This window comes from Camellia sinensis, chromosome 1 (genome assembly GCF_055761805.1).
Source record: "Camellia sinensis isolate YWXY chromosome 1, ASM5576180v1, whole genome shotgun sequence".
NCBI classification, from domain to species: Eukaryota; Viridiplantae; Streptophyta; class Magnoliopsida; order Ericales; family Theaceae; genus Camellia; species Camellia sinensis.
Window position 1 is genome coordinate 144,863,678 of NC_138961.1, and position 15,337 is coordinate 144,879,014.

The following is a 15,337-nucleotide window of genomic DNA, read 5'->3' on the forward strand; positions in this document are numbered from 1 at the left end:
AGATTCAAGAGTTTTTCTCCAAATCTCCAACTTTGTGTTAACTCCTTCTCTAGTCTCATCCACTAACACAATATCGTCTGCTAAAAGCATATACCATGGCACGTCATCCTGAATATTTATCGTCAACTCGTCCATAACTAAAGCAAAAAGATAAGGACTTAAGGTAAATCCTTGGTGTAACCCTACAGTGATAGGAAATTCATTTGTTTTTCCGACTGGCGATCTAATAGTGGTCACCACCCCTTCATACATGTCCCTAATCACGTCAATGTAGCCTTTTGTCACCGCTTTCTTCTCTAACGCCCACCATATTATATCTCGGGGCACTCTGTCATATGCTTTCTCAAGGTCGATAAACACCATATGAATGTCTCTTTTCTTTTCTTTATACTTTTCTATAACTCTCCTCAAAAGATAGATCGCTTCCATTGTTGACCTACCAGGCATAAACCCAAATTGACTCTCTGACACCTCTGTTATGTCTCGCAATCGGCGTTCCATCACCCTCTCCTACACTTTCATTATATGACACATTAGCTTAATTCCTCTATAGTTGTTACAATTCTGGACATCACCTTTATTCTTATGCATTGGCACTAAAATACTCTTCCTCCACTCATCTGGCATGTTCCTAGTCAACAAAATTTTGCTAAACAACCTAGTCAACCAAGCAACTCCCTTTTTCCAAACACTTCCAAGCTTCAATAGGGATATCATCAGGTCCTAAAGCCTTATTTGATTTCATCTTCTTAAGTGCAATCTCTACTTCAAAGTTCCTAATCCTGCGATAGAACCTATAGTCTTGGTTTATCGTATTACTGATTATTTCTTCCCCTATTGTCGTACTTCCATATTCCTCATTTAACAATTTCTCAAAATAATTCTTCCATCTTTCCTTAATCTCATCATCCTTCACCAATACCTTAGAATCCTCACTCTTTATGCACTTTACTTGATTAAAATCTCTTGTTTTCCTCTCCCGTATCTTAGCAAGTTTGTATACCCTCTTCTCTCCCTCCTTACTATCTAGTCTAGTGTATAGGTCATCATAAACTTTCAACTTAGTCTCTCTTACTACTTTCTTGACCTCCTTATTAGCCAATCTATAGCTCTTAAGGTTTTCCTCAGTTCTATCCTTCTGTCACTTTTTAAAGTACTCTTTTTTTGCCTTAACTACCGTTTGGACCTCTTCCCTCCACCACCAAGTTTCCCTAGAGCTGGGTCCTGTTCCTTTCGACTCTCCAAGCACTTCCCTTGAGATTCTCCTCATACAATTGGCCATTGAATTCCACATAGTGTTAGCATCACCTTCTAAGTCTCAAGTGCCTTCCTTATCCATTCGATTCTTAAATATTTCTAGTTTATCCCCTTTTAAGTCCCACCATCTTGTCCTACGACGCCCCCCACCCTTCCTAACTTGGTATTACCCTCTAAAACATAAATCTAGTACCAAAATCCTATGTCGAGAGACCAGACTCTCACCAGGAATCACCTTACAATCATTGCATTTTAGGCAGTCCACTTTTCTCACTAAAAAATAATCTATTTGGCTCTTAACTAATCCACTCTTAAAGGTTATCAAATGCTCCTCCCTCTTCTTATACATAGTATTGGCCACCACCAGGTCAGAAGCCAACGCAAAATCTAAGATTTTCTGTCCAGCCTCATTTCTGTCACCAAAACCGTATCCACCATGCACCCTTTCATAACCTACTTTATCTATGCTCACATGGCCATTAAAATCTCCATCTATAACCAGGTTCTCTCCTACGGGTATCTCCTGTAAGATCTCATCCATTTGTTTCCAAAAAACCCTCTTAGTCTGATCGTCTAACCCTACTTGAGGGGCGTAAACAATACGAATACACATATTTGTCAAAATAACTATGCTTGATAGCTAATTAGTAACTTGAGTGTTCATGATGAGTAATAAATTTTATATATATATATATATATATATAAATATCTAAACAATCCGGTTTGGTTCTATACATTTTTGTAACTATAAACCCATGGACCAAACCATTAAGTGTGGTTTGCTTATTTTAAGAACCAAAACCAAACCGTGCGATTTGGTCTGGATTGGACCGGTTTGTGGTTTTTTCGGTTTTTTTGCTCAGCCCTATAAATCCCCAATAATTTACCAAGCAAGCATTAACCATAAGGTAAAAATAATGCATTGCAAATTCTATTCTCCTATGTATGCTAGGATAATCAGTTGACTACATATAAGAATAGAATTTGCATTCCTTAGTCTTTAAAAGGAAGCAACCCTAGCGGATTTCTAAGTTAAATTCGCCACTAATCATCAGCGATCGATCAATTGCCAAAACTAAAGTAAAGTAAAGTGATAATAAGTGCAAGACAAATATCAAATTGTATATTTTGTATTTACTCTTTGGAGAGAATGGGGATGATCTCGAATAAGACGAGCTGGAGGAGGTTGCAGGAGAAGGCGAAGACGACGCTGAAGATGATCTGAACGAGTGGCCTCTTCTCTTCGTACTCTTTGTAAAGTCTTCTGTTCAAGAACCACAGCCCCGCCCATCCCAGCATCGACAGCGATCCCACCACCACCACTCCCTCGTATATCGCTCTTCCCCATCCCAACCCCATTTCCAAAACACTCTCTCTCTCTCTCTCTCTCTCTGCTTTGTTTAATTACTAGTACTTTCTTACTACGAATACTAAAAAAATGCGCTTTATTGGGATGACCGGTGTGTTGTAGGAGATTTGGTTTGATTTCTTTTACTGCAGAAATTACAAAAATCAAATCCCAGATTTCAATTGTAACAAATGACAGTGAAAGTTTCAAATTTCTTTAGTTTTAATCGTCGTAAATATCAATAAAAATTATAATTAGACTTTTTTTTTTTCCCCATTTGCACAATTTGTTGTTCAATCCAAATTTATGGCGTTGGTTGGGAAGTTGTATCTCGTTAATATAGCTAATAAAGGTACAAAATAAGTTAAAATAGCTAATAAAGGTAAAATAAATTTAAATTTAAATTAGGAAAAATTAGTCTAAGGTTATTTTTTTATTTTTAGGCCTAGTTTGGAAAGACTAAATAAGTGCACTTTTTGACTTTTTTTGTATTATGTGTAGAAAAAATAGAGAGGAGATGTTAATTGATGTGACCCAAAAAAGATAAAAAGATGAAATAAGTGCACTTTTTTCTTTGTAGCCAAACTTGGCCTTAGTAATGGAAGAGATTCATAATATTATTTTTTGATATCTAAGGTCCCTAAACCCACACCATGTATCATATCAGAGAAATTTGACTCTCTATCTCCCCTATCAGTTGCTCTAGTTCTCCGGTGGATGGTGATAGTCGCAGGTTGGTAACATGTCATTGGTGAGATCGTGTGTCGCTGGAGTGTTGCTATGGTTTGGAGATAGTCGCCTGCAGTGTGTCTATGACACATCGGGTGAGGTCAGTGTATCCTGGTTCGTTTGGTGTGGGTGTCCAAGCTGGTAAATATGGAGATTCATGTTCTATTGTTCCAAGTCGGTGGTTCCGCCATGCATGGTAGTGGTTCAGCGGTGCTATTGATTTCCGTTCCAACACGAGGTGAAGCGTGGGTCTATTTCTGCACATGCTAGCTGGTTGATGACTTTGGTACATGGGGAAGTGTATACACATGGGTGATTTTTCAGCCCACGGTTTGTTCAAAACCAGCTTTTGGTCTCTTCAGAGCTGCGTGCTATATACACCATCTCTTTGCGAATTTCTCTGGGTTTGGAAAATTTCTTTGAAGGCCAGAGAAGGAAAATTTCTCTAAAAAGAATGGAAGACTAGAGAAATGTCCAAATTTTCTTTAGAGAGTTGAGTCTAGGAGAGGCAGGGAAGGCAGAGAAATTTGTTTAATTTTCTCTGCCTTTAACTGAGTAAAATTGATAAAGTCAATTTTCTTTTGGTTTGGGAAGTCCAGAATTTATTAATTTTCTCTGGTTTGAAAATTGGTCAAACTGAACCCAAAGAAATTTGAATTTTCTCTGGGTTGAATACGGAGAAATTCTTTAGAAGTCCAGAATTTCCCTGGACAAAATTTCTCTGGATCAAATTGAGGGACCTTAGCCATTATAAAAATATATGTCATTTATGCTATAAAATCTTAATACCAAGGACCTTAAAAAAAAAAAAAAACCTTTAAATTATGCGTATTTTATTTATTTTTTTCACAACCATCAAATTAAATAATAAAAAAATGTTAATTATAATTCTAAATACAACTTTTTTTTTTTAATTAGACTATAATAGTAAAAAAAAAAACAAACAAACAACTAACTAAAATACCTTATTTTCAAACAATCACATCAAAATATAATTATTCTTTTATCTGTCATCAAAATTTACAAAGGGAGAGTGACATTTAGAAAATAGAAGAGAAAAAAGTGTAGACAATTAGAAAAGAAAACAAAAAAAATGTATAAAATATAAGCGAAATATAATTACATTTCACTTTTTTTTTTTCTTTCTAAATTTTTTCTCTAATCAAATACAGCACAAATATATTAGTCTTAGATATAAATATTTATATATTATACAAATTTGCCCCTCTAGAAAAAAATTCAAAATTTTATAACCAGCCTCTCAAGATTTGTTTAACTCAGAACATCCATATTAGCCAAAATAAAATTTGAGTCAAATTATAATTAAAAAACTACTTTTCTATTTTAGCTAGCATCTTTTGGATATACATGTACGAGTACAAAATAATTTTCACTCATATAATCATGTTGATTAAGCTTATGCTCCTCCAAATGTCATCGTAACACTTAAAATCACAAACGTGAGTTGGTCGGCGGGTGTGTGCCAAAAACCGCTCTGATGCCTAAGTCAACAAGTAGACTAAGGAGATAAAAGATCTGTGAATTCGAAAGTAAGAATTACAATATTTGAGATTAGGGTTTAGTTTGAGCTTTTATAGATTCTGCATAGCACAATCCTAACAGGACTCTAATTCTCCTTTGTGGAGTCCTCATAGGAACCACATTCCTGAAGGATAATGCTTATCATTTAGCACCCTCCTTACTACAAGCCAAGTGAGATAGCACAACTCTTTATTCGGCTTTTCGCCGTGTAACCAGACTACTTTTACTCTATCTGCCACTGGTTTATCCATGCAGCCTACAGCACCGTGCACATATTGCATGGCGTGCCACCATGCTGACATTGCATGGCTCTCCTCCTATCTCGGTCAAGGTTCATTCCTTGGTTTCTTTGGACCACCTTCCCATTTAGCTCGGTTAAAATGTTGACCACCACTATGAGATAGATAAGTCCAAGAATATGTGATCATTTACTAGTCCGGTCAACTATCTTTGACCAGCCTAACTCTTTGTTCAGTCCAAAGCCAAGCTAACTCCAAGACATAGCTCGACCCAAACTTCAAGGCTGCTTCCATTTAGCTTAGCCCAATTTGGTTACACAAATTATCCTCTCAATTGTCTCTTAATTCCATCTGCAGCGCATGAGCTAAAATACTCATCCCTACTGAGCTAGTCAAGGTCGTTCGGTCAGGACTCCAGCCTGGTTCCAAGCAGTCATGTCCTTCGTATAGCATGTTCTCTCAGCATTTTAACATCGTGTCCTTTTTAGGACACCTGGCTTATACTAATTGACCCCATGCACTGTTCTAGTCATCATGCTTTAGCTCCTAAATTTGAAATCATTGTGCCTTTTAGCCTTCAACATATATATAATCGAGACATATGCCTCTTGTCCTCCACTGTTCATCTTCTCCAACTGTGAACCCTAAACCAGAGCCCAAACCTTTCACATTCTTGCATTCCTGTCTCATACCGTAGCACATCTATCGTTCCAGTAAACTCGCAATCACACGAAGACACTTTCTTGCCGATTGAAATCCGATTTCGGGTCTCAAATCCATAAGTTTTATACTCCTTTTGGTGTTTTGCTATTGTTATTTACACTATTCTTCATGTTCTTAATGTTTGATGCATAAATACACCCCATAAATGCCACTACGATTCCAACAATAACTGAAACGGGTGCTGATTAAAGCCTAAAACTGATTTAGATTCTAGAGAATCCCTAAAACTTCCATTCTCTGAGGTGAACTCCAAGTGAGCTAGGAAAAACCCATCACAAAATAGGCACTATTCTGTACGGTCCCTCCCAATTAGGTCCCAATTTGCTATCACCAGGCACCAAAGTGTTCCCCATAACTTTGCGTAGAACCCAATCTCATACCTTGAACTACCTTGGATGTACTGCCTTATTATACTTTCTGGACAACTTCTACTGATATGAAGCTATATAAATCAGGGCTCTCTCTCTTCTTTCTTTAGTGAGGTTGAGTTCCATGGCTATTGTTTTGCCGTTCAAATCTGGATCAAAGCTCTCGCTTCGGATGGTGGGAAGACCAATCTCTAGGAAAATGACAATTTCCATGCCATAAGCTAGAGCAAACGGTGTCTCCCTGGTCGAACATCTTATAGTAGTTCGGTAGGCTCATAGTGCGTGTGGGAGCTCTTTAACCTACTTTCCTTTCGCCTTTTCTAACATTTTCTTCAAGTCGTCCAAGATCACCTTGTTCAATGTTTCGGCCTGACTGTTGGCTTGTGGGTAAGCCAATGTGGAGTTGTAGAACTTTATCTTGTGCTTTTTACAGAAGCCTTTGAATATCCTCCCATCAAACTGACTGTCGTTGTATGATATTAATGCCTTTGAAATTCCAAACCGAGTGATGATGTTCTGCCAAACAAACTTTTTGACATCATTCTCGTTGATAGATATCAGTGCCTCTGCTTTAACCCACTTTGTGAAGTAGTCAATTGTCGCAATGAAGAACTTCTTGTTCCTCAAGAGGTTGGGAGTGGTCCCACTATGTCTAAACCCCAAATTGCAAAAAGCTAATGGCTGGTCAAAGGTAAGAGTTCTTTAGCTGGTTGGTGAATTTGGTGCGCAAACTTTTGGTACTTTTTGCATTTCCTAACATACTTCTCGATAAGCATGGCCACTAATATCCTTACGAGATAGCTCAGTAAGCCAGTAACCTCTCCCATTGATGACTTCCACATATTCTTTGGTGAATTTCAAACAAGAAGGCCTCAACCTTGCTAGGATATACGCACTTCATGTATGGCCCTGTGAATGACTTTTTATACAATTCTGGATATAAGGAAATCCAGAACCGCTGTGATTTTGCTCGAATTTTTTTTGCCTCCTTCTTATGTTTTGGCAAAATCCTATCCTTTAAGAAAGTGATGATGGGGTTCATCCAAGAAGGTCATAACTGGAGGCATAATATGTCATGACTTCAACCCGCCCCAAACAAGATAATGAGGTGACCGGCTAGTAGTACCTGACTACCAAAGGTCTAACTGAACAAAAATCAAATCAAATCAAATTGGACTCTCATGATAATTAGAGAAGTTCCTTAAATAGAAAATGTAAAAGCTATTAATTACTTATATTGAGTACAATTGAAACATCCATTCAGAGTAGTGCTTAGTTATATGAAATGAAACATACATCATTCTTAATTACATATTCTTTTAAAGAAAAATACGATATATACATAACATTTTACAACTTCCCTGACTCTAGCATATATACAAAAACTCTTTGGAGCTATCCTCTTCATAATGCTTCTCTTGCATCTACATATATATAAGGTGATGGATGAGCCATTGCCCAATGAATAATATTAAAGTAAAGTGGTAAATAAATGAATTCCAAATATTTGCAAGATCCATTATGCTTCTTAATTCCAAAAACATTCAAATAATTTATACAATAACTTATAATCAAAACATGATAACATGGTACATCCAATAGAGTATTCATCCAACTAAACATGGTTGTAAAAAGGAGATCTCCACACATCATATAAACAAAGGGTCATGGTATTATATCCCCCAGTGGCAAGGGTCTTACTAAAGGATACCATACTAGATTCATAAAAATGTGCAACATTCATTCATTTCTAATAAACACAAGCATTTCATAAAATAGGCATTTTTCACTTTACAAAACACAATTTCAAACATAACTTTACAGATATATTACTCACAAATGTCTCGCGAACAAAGGGTTTCCTCCTCCGAGTGCTTGACCTACACAAAGCATAAGTAAGACATTGAAAGCACACATATTAGCATACTTTTAAATTCACTTAAAGTGTTTTAATTTATCTTAGTCTTTTCTAAGCCTAATTCAAGTCTAATTCAAGTGTCAAACATGTTTCGAATGCATGCCTAGAAGCATCATAGGTTACTAAGGCTTAAAGTATGTCGAAGAGTGCCGAAAATGTACGTCAAAAGGCCTAAGTATTCTACAACAATTTCATATGTTTTATATTGAAAATATCATGTTTAGGTATTTGAGGTTTAATAAAATAGAAAGAAACGAAAGGAAACTAAATTAGGAGAGGACTTAGCATGAAACGGTTAGAAAGAAAGTGGGTAGCGTACACTAATTTAGACATATCTCTTTGTATACTTAGAATTTGGATGTGAGACTGCCACCATTGGAAACTAGACTTTTGAGGCTTGAATTTAGGCTCAAGAATTGCTTAAAACTAAGTCCGGATAAAGGAGATATGCCTACTTGAAATTGGATTGAAACAGGAGAATTCCGCACTTGCAGATTGGTCAGGTCACGTGAGGGCCGCATGTGCCTTATCCAGTCTTGAATTTGGTTCTGGGTTGGGTCGCCGCACATGCGGGGATGAATTCCACACATGCGGAGGGCAAATTGCACGTGCGGTGCTTGTTGCCACACGTGCGGGAAATCTGGGCAAGTTGCTTGTTCTTCGAGGTTCTTGCGGTTTCCAATCTATTTTTCACACTTCTAAAGTCCAAAACTTGGTTCTTAACATCCTAATATGCATATATATGATGTAGAATCAATAAAAACTCATTTGTATACATGATTTTAAGATTAAAACAAACAAAAGGTAGGATTTGATTCAACTTCACATCTTTTCCAAATCTTTCCTTACTTCATCATTTTCAATCCTCAAAACTAAGATTCTAAAGCTCATAAGTGTATAAAATTTGTGTAGGTTTATAGTATAACTCTTGTATGACTCAAATCTAACATAAAACCAATCCAAAACATGATTTTCAATGATTTCTTCAAACCCTTCTTTAGGTTCTAACTTTTCCTATTTTCTTTTATTTAAATCTTTCCAATACATGGATTAAATGGGTTTCTAGCTTGGTTATGATAACAAAACATGGAAGAGGATTGGATTTCTTACCTAAAAATTATTTTCCTTTGATTTTAGGTTGAATCCTTGAATTTTCCTTGATTTTCTTTCTTTTTCTCTTGTCTCCTCTTCCTTTGATCTTCAAGAACACAAATTCTCAAAAGTTCTCCATCCTTCTCCCTTCTTGTAGAAGTTGATTAGTTTAATTCACTAATTACCCCATTAGCCAAGTTAACCAAACTCAGTTCTAATTAATCATGTTTAATTGCTAACCTTAATTAGTCTAATTAACCCTATTTAGGCTTAAGCTAATCTTGTTTAATTTTTGCTAATCCTACTTAATGTTTTGATTAAGTATTCATTAGGCTCTATTCATTAGACCAAGATCATTAAGCTCCTTACTTAAGGGTTTCTAAGTCATCTAAGCATTCAATTTCTCAATTCAAATAGTTTCCCTAACTTTTCAATACTTGCTAAACTTTTTATCTTAAGGTTTCACACTAAAGTTTTTCAAAGCTAGCTAAGCTTCCAACTCATATTCAACAATTTGTACATTTCTTTATAGCAAACATATCTTATGTGTTGTGCCAATGAAATGAAGGAATTTCTTATCATGAATGAATACATGAATGTTATGTAACTCGGTTATCACAATGAAGTATTGAGTTTTTTTCTTTTCTCAAAGCTTTCTAACTATTGGTTAATACTTTATTTTAAATATTCAATATGATGAAGTGGTTAGTTTGACTTAGGGTATTTAAGGGTGGTTATTAATATAGCTATGGCACGTGGTGTTCTTTGGGGTATCAGACAATATCTCTACCGTTTCAGGTTCTTCAATCCTTGGCAGGAAGTCGATCAGTAAAGGGTTTGGGATAGAAGTGTCTGACATTTATGCAAAACTGGCCAACTAGTTTGCCTTGTTGTTTTCATCTCGCCCGATTTGTTCTATTCTGACAACTTCAAACTTTTTGATCATTGTTCTGGCAATCTCTTGATACTTGGCCATTTTGTCGTCCTTTGCCTCGTACTCACCAGATATTTGGTTAACCACAAATTGAGAGTCACTGTACACTATTAGTTTGGTAACCTTCATCTGAAAGGCAGACTTCAGACCAGCCAAGAGTGCTTTGTACTTCGCTTTAAGTCTGATCGCTTGCTCAATAGTCAGGTCATCTTGCGAGATAAGGAATATTTCCAGTCCAGCTCCATGTCTATTAGAAGCTCCATCTACAAAAAGCTTCCACATCTTTCCCATGAACAACTTTCAACAAGTAAATAGGTCTGAAAATGTCTTGGGGTCTAGTACTTCAATTATTTCTTCTAAATCTTTTTCAGCCGTTTGTTTGTCACTCGTTTTGCTCGGTTGCCCTACAATTTCCCTTTCAGACACGTCATCGCACATCGTGTTTGTCATTGTGCGACTTACTTCATTACCCCTTGCAATGTATCGTTGACCTCAGTGGACGGTGTAACCATTACCAGGCTCGACAGCACATTTTCCTCCGCTTGAGGTGGTAAGTTAGCTTGTTGCTGGGTAGTAGGGGGTTGCACTATTCTCACGGCTCTCTCTCTCTCTCTCTCTCTCTCTCCTCCTTCCCCTTTGTTCAGTTTTCTCGGTCAGGTCAACCAAACAAACGAAATGACTTTATAGAGTGAACTCCGCCGCAAAGTCTGCTAGAGCTTGGGTCTTCATTGCCATTCTAGGTTGGAACTTGATATCAAACTATCCCAACTTCACTACCCATTTTAGTACCCCTCCACAAAAGTCCACCCTTTCAAATAGGGCCTTAAAAGGAAATGCAGTCAACACCACAATAGTGTGTATGTGGAAGTAGTGCGGCAACTTTCAGGATGACATCACTAAAGCTAAGGCGAGCTTCTCTAACAGCAAATATCTTGTTTTTGCGCCTAGAAATGTCTTACTTACATAAATGATAGACAAGTGTTATATTCCTTTTGTGAGCACCAAGACCACGCTAACGATGTGCTCGGAGACTGTGAGGTACAAGTAGAGCTCTTCTCCAGGTACCCGGGTCGCTAGAAGTGGTGAAGACAAGTACTCCTTTAAGCTTTCCAGAACTCGGTCATACTTTTATTTCCACTCAAACTTGGACTTAAAGGTCTGGAAGAATGGTCTACACTGGTCTGACGACCGACTTATGAGCCTGTCAAATGTTGTAACTCCTTAATTGTATTTGGCCTTTCAAGCTCTTGAATGGCCTCGATTCGAGAAGGATCTATTTCTATTTCACGGTTGGTCACCAACAAGTCCAAAACACATGTTTGATCCCATACCAAATGCACACTTTGACACATTTAGCTGTAGCTTGTGAGTCATTAAGATTTGGAACATTTTTGTGAGGTCGTTGAGATGGTCTGACTCATCATTGCTCTTGATCACCATGTCGTCAATGTAAGTCTCCATTGTTCTGCCTAACAATGGCACAACCATCTTGGTGACCATTCGTTGAAATGTTGCTCCTGCATTTTTAGGCCAAAAGACATGACCTTATAGCAATACAACCCCCTTAGGGTTGTGAAAGAAGTGATCTCCTAATCTAGCTCATATATAGCGATCCGGTGATATTCACGATATGCATCCAAAAAGATGAATTGGTTATGGTCTACTGCTAAGTCCACTAATTGATCAATCTTTGGCAGATAAAAGCTGTCCTTTGGGCACGCCTTGTTAGCAGTCCTGTAGTTGACACAAACACACCATTTGTTGTTCTTCTTAGGTACCACCACCGTGTTTGAAATCCACTTTGGATAATGGACTTCCTTGATTGCTCCAGCCTCTAGTAGGGGCCTCAGTTCCTCAACCACTATTTCTACGTGGTGTAGAGTCGATCTATGAGTCCGCTGTATAACCGGTCTGGCGGTGAGGTTGACATTAAGTTGATGACGGTAAGGTTGACATTAAGTTGATGACAGATGAAATTTGGATCAATGTCAGGCATGTCGTATGGTGTCTAGGAAAACACTTCGAGATTGGAGATCAAAAAATCCATGATCTCCCTCCTCTTGGTACTGGACAAGGATGAGCCGAGCAAGAAGAAATTCGCTGGGTCGCTCTCATTAATCCTTACTTCCACTAATTATTCCACGGCCTTTTGTTCAACTGCCTTGTTGACGTCTTCAAACATTTCTTTGCTCTCCAGCTCCTCTACTATTTGTACGAATCCTTTGGCAACGCAACTGCCATTCGCTGTCACGAAGCATTGATTGGACATGATTTGGTCTCCCAAGACCTCCTCAATTACCCCAACTTCATTTAGGAACCGAATTACTTGATGGTAGGCTGATGTTACCGTTCGCATGGCATGCAATCATGCTCTCCTAAGAATGATGTTGTAAGTGGAAGGGGCTTTCAACACCCAAAACTCCACTTGTTTGACCATTGAGCCTACTTGGACTTGCAGAATTATCTTGCCAATCGACCATTCAGGTATCGAATTAAAACCTACCAATGGCGACGTAGCTAGTGCCAAGTCTTTATCATCCAACTTCATCTGCGTGAAGGTGTCATAGTACATTATCTCACATGAACTCCCCTAATCGATCAAGATCCTCTTGATGTTGAAGTTTCTAACACGCAAAGTAACTACTAGCGCGTCGTTATAGAGGTTCTACAACCTTGTTAGTTCTTTGTCGGAGAAAATATTACATTCTTTGCTTTTGTCTTCCCTTTCTTCTCAGTCCTCCCTCATGTGCTCTGCCTTTTTTATCATTTCTCTGAGCTCACAAACTTGCCCAGGCTCGATAATCACATGGATCACATTAATCACACCTTGAGGCTAACTGTATATTGGCATTCCGTCTAGCATGTTGCGGTTTTAGGGGACTGGCCGAGCTCTTCCCTCAATGTATCAGTCCAAGTGGCCTACTATCACTAATTCTTACAAATGTTTCTTCAATGGTGTACAATCTTCAATTCGATGTCCGGCTTCTTCATGGAAAGTGCACGGGTAATGTTCATTATATCCTCTCTGCGTTTCACCCAATTTGGCCGGCTGCCGAACAAAGGATTCATCACGAATACCATTCAGGATTCGATAAATGGGCTTTTTAAAAACCGTCGCGAATAGCGGTGCGAACCTTCAACTTTCTTGCTTTGGTTTTTCTCATTAATTTGGAGAAGGTTGCCGCGGTTGTTATAGTTCAGCCTTCATTTTTTTCTAACTGTGTTAACCTTAGCCGACGTCTTTTTGACCGATATCACTGTTATGCAGGACTTTGCCTTTGTGCAAGTGACATCCTCCTCCATCCTTTTGTATTGGTGCACTCTTTCCATTAAGGCTTCTATGGTAAAAGGTAGAGTCATTGTCATGGAATCCTTCAATCTATGCCTTATTGGAAGTCCATGCTTGTACTGAGCAACAACTAGGTTGGTAGGGCATTCACCAATTTGGTTGAATGTTTCCCAATACCTGTTGTTGTAAGAATTCAGTGTCTCATTCTTGCCCATGTTAATGGTGAGCAATTGGTCAACCTCCATAGGCATCTTGGTGTTTATTTTGAACCTAGTGACAAATGCCTCTACAAGCTGCGCCTAGGAGGCAATGATGCCTTCTAGTAACCTCTTAAACCAAGTCAAGCTTAGATCCCCATGACTTGATGGAAATAAAATGCACATCAAAGTATCATTCCGCCTGTGAATAGCCATCACTTGTTGAAAGTGGCTAAGATGCATATAAAGATCTGACTTTTTGTCATAGATCGTAAACTCAGGCTGGTTAAAGCCTAAAGGCAGATGTGCGTTCTCTATTGTTAGAACGAACAAGCTCTGTAATCTTGTTAGCGCTCTGTTCGCTGGCTTACAGGCAAGGTGCGGCATTGACATTGCGACCTCGACGCTTCCCTACATCCTAGAAGCCAATCGCTGCAAAGCAGACATCTTTTGAAGGTCCTGCACCTGGGTAACTTCTCTTTTTCATGCCATTTCTTCCAAAACAATCTGCAAATCTTTCGACTTGGGTAACTCAGTGTATCACGAAGAGGTTTGATGAGTGTGTGAGGGTCAGTAACTATTCCCCTCAGTGTATGACCTTTTAGACCTTTTCCTCTCAGACCTAAAATAACGAGTTCTGGAAGTCATTGACTGGGTGTCGTCTGTCCTAAGGCTTCTACTCCCAAAATATGTGGGCGTGACATAACCATCTTGATCTCTAGAATGACAAGATCGTGTTCGTCCCTCGTGAATCTTTACATCATCTACGCCTTTGCCTCTCACATGGTGCTTCAAAGTCTCCATGTCTACCTCCATCCTCCTTATCAACTCATTTTACCCCTTTGTACGATCCTCTAGAACCTGGATATCTGTCCTTCGCCTTTGTCCATCTGGGCTTCAAGAGTGGCAATGGCTTAAACCCCGCTTTTCTAGCACGCCCCTGTGAGGGTTTTGTCGTTGAGGGTCCAAATTCATGGGCGAAGCAGGAGGCAAATCCTCACGCCTCCTATTCGCTTCCAGCGTTTGGCCATCAATGGCGAATTGTAGCATATCTTCATTGTGCACCATCAAAACTTACTGAAAGAAAACTTGATCAAAAGGTAAGTTCTCTGAGATTTCCCACAAACAGCGCCAATTGTACGAGCACAAAATAATCTTCACTCATATAATCTTATTGATCAAGCTTGCACTCCTTCAAATGTCGTCGTAACACCTGAAATCACAAATGTGAGTTGGCCAGCGGGTGTGTACTGGAAACCCCTTCAATGATTAAGCCAACGAGTAGACTAAGACGATAAAAGCTTTGTGAATTCGGGAGTAAGAATTGTAATATCTGATTTTAGGGTTTGGTTTGAGCTTTTGTAGATTTTGCATGGCACAGTCTTAGTAAGACTCTAACTCTTATTTATGGAGTCCTCCTAGGAATTACATTCCTAAAGGATAATGCTTATCATTTAATACTCTTCTCACTGCAAGCCAAGGGAGATGGCACAACTCTTTACTTGACTTTCCACCATGCAACCGAACTACTTATACTCTATTCATCACTGGCTTAACCTGCACACCCGCAGCACCGTGTACATATTGCACGACGCGCCACCATACTGACATTACACGGTTCTTTTGCTAAATCGGTCAATGTTCTATCCTTGGTTCCCTTTGACCGCCTTCCTATTTAGCTCAGTCAAAATGTTGACTGCC

At 38.6% G+C, this 15,337-nt stretch overlaps 1 protein-coding gene across 3 annotated transcripts in view; it reads right to left on the bottom strand.

The window, feature by feature from the left end:
• The window catches only part of LOC114279342 (GPCR-type G protein 1), a 45,444-nt gene extending 42,521 nt beyond the window's left edge, over nucleotides 1–2,923 (bottom strand). For all 3 annotated transcript variants that reach the window (XM_082886040.1, XM_082886046.1, XM_082886034.1), the window contains exon 1: nucleotides 2,396–2,923. In XM_082886040.1, coding sequence (XP_082742166.1) covers nucleotides 2,396–2,616 — 221 coding nt within the window. In that variant the 5' untranslated portion in view covers nucleotides 2,617–2,923. The remainder of the gene's footprint in view (nucleotides 1–2,395) is intronic.
• Between the last annotated feature and the right edge of the window lie 12,414 nt (nucleotides 2,924–15,337).